Source organism: Amblyomma americanum, chromosome 1, assembly GCF_052857255.1.
Source record: "Amblyomma americanum isolate KBUSLIRL-KWMA chromosome 1, ASM5285725v1, whole genome shotgun sequence".
In the NCBI taxonomy this organism is placed as follows: domain Eukaryota; kingdom Metazoa; phylum Arthropoda; class Arachnida; order Ixodida; family Ixodidae; genus Amblyomma; species Amblyomma americanum.
In genome coordinates, this window is record NC_135497.1 from 409292871 (window position 1) to 409300939 (window position 8069).

General features: G+C 44.6%; 1 protein-coding gene across 1 annotated transcript in view; it reads right to left on the bottom strand.

Annotated features, from left to right (window-relative positions):
• The window catches only part of LOC144124273 (uncharacterized), a 41243-nt gene extending 33452 nt beyond the window's left edge, over positions 1–7791 (bottom strand). Inside the window, exons 1-2 of the mRNA XM_077656914.1 lie at positions 7732–7791; positions 3083–3181 (exon numbers count right to left, since the gene is read on the bottom strand). Coding sequence (XP_077513040.1) covers positions 3083–3181; positions 7732–7791 — 159 coding nt within the window. The remainder of the gene's footprint in view (positions 1–3082; positions 3182–7731) is intronic.
• Between the last annotated feature and the right edge of the window lie 278 nt (positions 7792–8069).

An 8069-nucleotide genomic window follows, 5' to 3' on the forward strand; every position in this document is an offset into this window, starting at 1 on the left:
ATAACAAATAGACTTCGAAGAACTCTTGTGGTAATTTATTCCACAAGTGGTAGCCCTCAATCGTACCCCACATATTCAGCAAATTTAGTAAACTAAAGGGTTTTAGCATCAGTGGAGACATACCAGACTAGTGAGGCACCTACTGCACATATGCAGTGGCAGATATCATGTGCAGTGGCCAACCTGACCACTGCACATATGCACCAGACACCTGGCTAGTTTGGTATATGGCTATGCTAGTACATCGCCACAGTGCGATAACTCTCTGTTGTGTTTCAGGACCCCTTAAAGGCAACATTGGCATATAAGTAGCACTGAATACAATAACACCAACCTGTGTTTCAGGAGCTATCAATTAACAAGCACCGTTAAGATTCATCTGCAGGAAAAGCCTTGCCTCGAGTGACATCTAAAATGAAGTTCACAGCCATGAACTCACCAGTAATTACCTATGAAGACCTTTCTCATATGGGATTAGGGTGGCTGTTGGCACCTACACAGTGCCTCAGTTTATTAGTCTGCAGCAGAAAAAATACACTTTAAGGAAGCAATTTATGAGCAGATATTAGATTTAACCCAACTTTTATGGAACTTTCTGTGGTTCAAAAATTGGAAAAAAGTGAGTTTTATCTAGAAATAAAGAGGCGTATATGTGCAATGAAGCACTGCAAAAAACAGCTTTGACGGTGTTAAGGGAAGTGAAGGGCATTCAAGACACAAAAAGCCAGATAAGTGTTAATGATGCACACAGGAGCCAATGTCTTAAAAACCTATGCTAGACAAGCCTATGAACAGAGTTTGGGCTGTTTGGTATAAACCACAAAGAGCGGATAAAAGCACAGCAAAATCAGTTTTCTGAAATTCGGTTTTAACTGAAAGAGATCAGCATTCTTGGCATGCAAAGTCAAGCTAAAGCTCACTGTTAATCATCAGTTACACTCATAGGGAATCCAGGGATGTGATGCTACAAGGGAATTGCTGGATAGGCAGCATAGTCGTGTGATTTGAGGTACTGCTCCATTAGCTTGCATGCCTCTGCAGACTGGGAAGCCCCACCTCCTGGCAACCTGCTAGCTAAGCACCAATTGCTTGCTATCATCACCCACTTAAAGCAGTTAGTCGGTTAAGTAAGTATATCAACTGCGTGTATGACACTGACATTAAACCGTGCTTGGGCATCACAGAAAAAAATACCATATTCTGGCTGCAATGACAATTGAGCAGCAGTTCCATTGCCGTCATCAACATGCAGACCATGTGATGCCGCACTCTCTCGCTCAACCTAGCACAATGACTCAACGATAACATGTCAACCCAGTTCTTAGATGTAGACTTCCATCTGCGTTTTTGTCTGTCGGCTATCTCATTTAAATTACGGCCCTTTTTTAATGATGATAGCAATGCCGTCTACAAGCTAAGCTCCAAGTACTCTCATTTGCATGATTCATCATCATCATCAGCCTGACTACGCTCACCGGAGGACAAAAGCCTCTTCCACATCTCTCCAGTTAACCCTGTCCTGTGACAGCTGCAGCTACCTTATCCCCACAAAATTCTTAACCTCATAATCTCATCTCCTTTGCAGTTAATATAATTAGTGGTAAACAAACTGTTCATGCTGACAAAAGCACCGAGATAGATTGTAAATGACTTTTGATCACATAAGATTGTCACATTAGATCACTAAAAAAAGTCAGTAACTCATTTGTTGAAAATAATACCGGCCAAAAAAAAAACCAAAACGTGTTCTGAAATAAACACTGGAAAATGTTTGCCAAATTTTTTTATATAAAAACTAGAAAGTCCAAACCCCCTGGGACTATGTGTTGAAAGGGCACCGCGATGTTTTCCTCAGTGCTGATTAATCTGATTAAATGGATTCCTCATGTGTTCCAGAGACCAGAACAAAAAGAATTATTGAATTCGGAGCATTTAAATGAAAGTTAATCCACTTTGAAAATTTAAAATAAAAAGATCAGGCAAAAATGCATTTCGCTAGCCTATTTTACTCACCCAGTGCTGAGATTGGGCACTACCAATCAGAACAGCACCTAGCACACAGGCAGTAGAAGCTTGCATGCTGTAGACAGGGCCGGGGTGACTAACTCGAGAGAGGAAGCTCCCTGATGTTTCTTTGTTGGTAGGATTGCAAGGCTAACACTGCTCCTTCCACCCCCTTTCTATAACGTTGCCTCCTATCTCTTATCTGGCTTTCCTCTTCACATTTTTGGGCAAGGTGCGTGGACACACTGGCTTTCTTTTTTATTTTGCTGCCTTCTCAGTGTGGTTTGAACTACAGCACTTGTGTCCATGAAAGTTTTAAGTGAAATGGAAAGTGTTGCACCTAGCTTCGTACTTATTAGTTTTTGTTCCCTCTCCCTGCTTCTTTTCAGTTTTTGTGTCATGCAAAAAACTTACGGAACTCAGAGACATAATATTTTTATCAAATTAATGAGTATAAAGGAACAACTGGTTCAAACTGGATGCCCAACCAACCGAAAAAGCCGCACTCAAACTCGATGCCACCTCATTTCCACTGCCAAAAATGGCCACTGCATTTTGACACCGCCGATTTGAAACAAGCATTTCTGGAGAAAATTTTAAATATTAATATTACGATTTCAGCGATATCTTTGGGCATTCAGGCATCACAGTGTCCCTTACTTTGCATACAAAGAATGATGAACTCAAGCTTGATTTATGTCGCAGGGCTCCTTCATGAACACCGCATCCTAGTATTATTCAGAAAAACTTGATAACTCCCAATATTATGAAAATTTGCACTTTAACACACAACTTTTCTTTCCCAGGCACCCTTGTCACTATGTTTTCTCAAGCAAAATTCACAATTTGATGGGATAACTAACAACTCCTTTGGGCTTTCAGACTGAGATTTGTCCACATAAGATGCACTGACTTGTGGTGGTCCAGAGAAGTCTGCACTCATATAAAGCCTGCAAATTATAAAGCCAACACAAAAGTGCCATAATGCCCTGCAGAAATACACCTACCTTGGTAGAGATAATGATGGTGAAGGTACAGTATGATGGAAGTTATCGTCATTCCTCTCACTACTACCTACCTCGGTAATGAACACATCATGCTTTGGCCGTCTCATCTGAATAGTAGCATGTCCTCTGTACAGAAATGTTGTGAAGAGTTTTTCAATATTGCCGTCAGCCTGCAAATAAATCAAAGTTCAAGGTCAATAAAGCAGAAAGTAAAAAAGCTCCCAAACTTTCCTCCTCCCTCAAGACAAGAACTGACAGTGATTGCCATTACTGCATGCTGTCCTCCAACAAGTACACCCATTTTCACATTCCTAGGCCTACCATGATAATATAACTATAGGTGGCAAATTTTGAGAGTGCCCAGCCCCTCTGATACCAGCAGCCCTTGTAACTCAGGTCAACATGGATCCCTTTTTTATGGCTGCCGGGTGAACATGGGAGCTTTCGGCTGCAATGGCCACCACCGCACCTCTTGCTCACAAAATTTCTTTCCTCCTGTGTTCAAAACACAATCTTGTGCACTCATACAGGCCAGCAGGTGGCTACTAGGCCTTATAATGGTGCTCTTTTGGTATGTCAGGAGTGTCTAAGCCTAAGCAGAGTAATGATGATAATTTAGCCCAATCAGAGATATTTGGAGTGGCAACAATGCAAAACTAGCCACATTGAATGGCTATGAAGAAAACCTAATGGCCTGTATATTTTTCATAAAGGCTGTCCTTTCGTTGTGGCCATATCATACCACAGTAGAAGCATCTTTTTACATCTACAACATATATCTTTTATATCTACGCACTATGTCTTCATAACAACTTTGAATCTAACACCACTAGTTGGAAAGTTCTACATCGCGTGTTAATAAGTTCACCGAATAACTAGCTAAAAAGTAAGTCTTTGAGCTCATATTTAACTGGCTATCTCAGCATGATGCACTACACAAAATGTGATTCAAAGCGTATGCAATTTAACCTGCTTGTGCTAAAGAGGGGAAAAATGCCTGCCAGGTTAGTGATGAGTACAAGATCTGAAGACAAGGCAGCACAGTGCACCTATAAATAATGCTAAACATTAGCATTGTGTGCTAGCCCCTCGAATCAGTTCTGCCTATATCACAACCGTTTGCAGCGCTGTGAAGGCTGCAGCGATCTGAGCCAATCAGAACGGTATGCACTGCAAAAACGTGTTCGTCCATGGTCCCCGCGACTGGTGGCTCCACACTGGGATGGAAAGTGCACCAATGTCCACCAGCTACAAACGCCATGTTCACAAATGGCAGCACACCACTTTGCAGCAGGCCTCCTCAGTGCTGTGTTTGTGCAGAGTTTCAGTGATAATTTGACCAGTGAATGAAATGCTCCCCATACTTTCAAAACGCTATCATAAAATATATTTTCAGTTACTGCAATAACTATTTCAAAAACAGTCACAACACTGCAGAAATATTTCAGGGGCTATTTGCTGTCTTCCTTGATCCAGATTAAATGAGAGCGGTCTACGTTTCAGAGTGCTGCAAATCACTTGTGGGACGAAGTAGAGCTCTCAACTGTTATGCAGCAAAGCAGTCTACTACCATTTCTAAATAATTATAATGTAGAGCTGCAAGTACTGATCACATTTATCACTGCCTAGCACAACTTACAACTACTGAAATTTGTGAAAAACAGTGCAGTGTTCCTTGTTTATAATGTGACTGTCTACCACACAATGACTGAATGGCTCAATCCTTTACTAAAGTCACATTTGTGGTGTAATGGGCGAACCACTTAAATGAGTGCAGCCAACAACTGCTTCACTGAAGACAGCATAAAGGCGCGCTCACATTAGCGGGAAAACGCGCAACGCTGGACGTTTTCCGCGTGCCGCTTCCCGCGCAAGCCGGTTTTTCTCCCGCGGACAGCCTGCTCTGCCGTCCCGCGGAGCGATGGGTTCGGTACCTATTTTTCCCGTGCCGGTGACCAGAACAGGCAATGGGCGCCGACCGTGAACCGTGACGTCGGTCCCAGTTCAGTGACCCCGTCGGCGGAGGCGGAGGCTGCGCGCGTCCGGCCGGCCGGCCGGGCACTCGGCGGCTGCTTTGCCAGGGCGACGGGAGGGGAGCTAGCAGGGTGCGCTTTCCAGTCTTCTCTAGTGTCACGTGACTATCCCCTTCACTTTCTGCTCGTTCGGGTCCTCCCTCAGCGCCTCCTCTCTCCACATTCCAAGACAACCGCAGCGAGAAAACGCGCGCAGTGTGAGCGTCATTCTGAGGAGCTGTGAGGCAGCGTCGACGTTGACGCTGTGCCGGCGCGGGAAGCTTCCCGCTAGTGTGAGCGCGCCTTAACACGTCTCAACTCCCTACCAATACAGTTAAGTGTCTTGAGCAGCAGACAAGTGCTTCCTGTGTTTTGCTGTACTACTCAACTAGAAGTTGGAAAATTCAGCAAATGAAGCCAGAACAGACACTTTAAGGTGTACGTTTTGATTTCACCAAAACTAGAAATTCCTATAACTAAGCGCATGCTCAGGACAAGTGTGCTGAACATGGTTATGGGTGGATGGTCCAGACACCAATGAACCATACGATGTTTGAAATAGCGCAGGTATTATTCTTGCTCAATTAAACCCATTTTTCACTGCGCTTTGCAGTTGCAACTGCTCCTTGGCAAAAGTTGTCGTGCACATAATTTTAGAAATTTTAACTCTATTCAAACATCACATATCTCTTTTCTTCTGTGCACTTAGTCACACTAAAAGCGAGATTAACTTTCTTTGGATGCAAGAACCGATTTTGAAGAACTGCATGACCACTTTTGTGCCTAAAGCAAGATAAACTTTATATCTTTGCAGCTTCTTCTCTCACTTTATAGAGGTTTATATGCAAGAGCCGGTCACCTGTATAGGGCAGGGTATGTTGCTGGGCGAGTTGGTTTAACATTGTGAAGACTGAAGCGCTGGCAGACGACGGACGAAGGGAGGACGAGACACAGTGCGCTGAACTAACAGGTAGATATTTCTTTTTTTGCCAAGACTTATTTCGTCCCTTCCCCCGCCCCTCTCCCCTTCGCTGCCACGTCTTGGTTTCGGTGTGAATGGGGGTGTGCCTGATATGTTTGGCCAACCGGAGTGGGTCGGACACCCATGTCTTTTGTTTCCTGCATGTTGTGGGTTCAAAATGTTCCTGCGCGCTGCCCCTGCTTTTTCGCTTTTTTTTCTTTGAATGGCGCATGCGCCCTGTAATCACTGGCTAATCGTGGGTTACTGTATAAAAACGTGCGGATCGCCTTCCTTTGATACTAAAGTTGTTAGTTCAGCGCACTGTATGTCTCGTCCTCCCTTCGTCCGTCGTCTGCCAGCGCTTTGCAGTGTTCATCGATGCACGCGAATGAAAGATTACAGCCAAGGTAAAGAGAGAATAACTTTCTACGTTCACGCAGTTTTCTTCCACAGAATGACTAATTAAAGCAAGAACTCATTCGAGACGGATGCGCCCACATCATAATCATTGCCTTACCCTGTATTTTGGCCCATTCGGATTTTCTGCGGTGCCAAGGTGCAAAACTATGGCGGGCTTGGACTTCTTTCCTTGTGGCTTGAGGTAGAGAGTGATCACCGAGAAAGGGCCTTTAAGGCAATTCCTGGTATGATTGCGACACAGCTTCGGTACACAAAGGATATGGGACTCGCAGTCTAGCCTCATCTTGAGTAGAATGCACGAGAACTACGCTCCAAAAATGCGGTGGCAACCAATTTCGTGCAGTGCCGTCTGCACGGAATATCCGTCTAGCAATAATAATAATAATAATCGTCCGTCTAGCAGGCGACGAACGATTCTGCTTCGCCAGGGTTGCCAGATGTGCCGTGGCTAATAATTTCCGCGCGACAACAGCGCCGTGCTCTTCTTTGCCCTGGGCATCTCAACTTATCAGCAGCAACCAACACCGGCACAATTTACAATACTGATCGAAAGGGATAGCACTCGGACGCAGCTGCATGAAGGTTGCAGAAACGTGGAAAAAACGTGCAAAGCGTCTCAGGTATATATTCTTGGCTAAAAAAGAGGAGCTGTACAATAGTTGCCAGACAATTTTTTATATGTAGCTGATTTTAGACAAGTTTTGAAATCAGGTGGTGGACTTTTTGGTTGAAAAAATTGACGTTAATCCTGAAAGGAAGCGTGGCCGCTCACTACTTGGTTTCGGAAAAAGCGTTTTTCAGCCGTAAATATGGCTTTCTGAGGAAAGTGCGATCACGGAACATGTGTAGAAAGAATTGAACTTCTAAAATTCCAAAAGAAAAAAAAACGATTTTTTTTCTAATTTTACCTTACCCTGTGCCCTTAAACGTCGGCCGGGCACGGCGGCGCCAGCTAGGGCGCTCTGACTGGCCGTGTTTGCGTGCTTCTTGAAGCCCGTCTCCGCGGGCGCGGCGGATGTGAGCACAGCCTCAAGACTGCAGAGGGCGTCGTTTATGTTCATCGGTGGGCAGTGTTTACGCGGTGATCGAGGTGGCACGCGGCACCCCGTAATTGCATAAAGGCGGGAAAGCTTGACTTGTGGGCTTCCCTGGAATGACGCATTTGTTTACTGCCGTGTGTGCTGTCAACAGAAATTACCCAGGTGGCAGGGATCGTTGAATGCGAAGTACCGGTGCATTATCAAGCGCTGTAGTATTGATTAAAAAATAGTACTCATGATCCATCACCTGCGGCAACAGGTGAGGCACTTAATATATGTGCACTTACTCGGCCGACACCATGTAAACTGGCGGCGAATACAACTGCGAAGGCGAAGATGGCAGACATGATTCCACATGTGAAATAACCTTGTGTCCCTGTCGTACACACGCGTAGCAGTGTGGCTCTGCAAATTACAGACTGTAGACCACGGGCGGCCGCGCAATAGTGTTACGTGCCCCGTCGATGCGCATCAGAAATGAGTCGTGCCAGTGGTTTGTGAGTTTAACGTCCTAAGGCTGTACGTAGATTGTGCGCAGAGCCGTATTTGAAGGGCTCTGGAATAACAGATATTATATTTAGATATCCGTATGATAAATACGCCATCTGCTGTAAATATGACCATG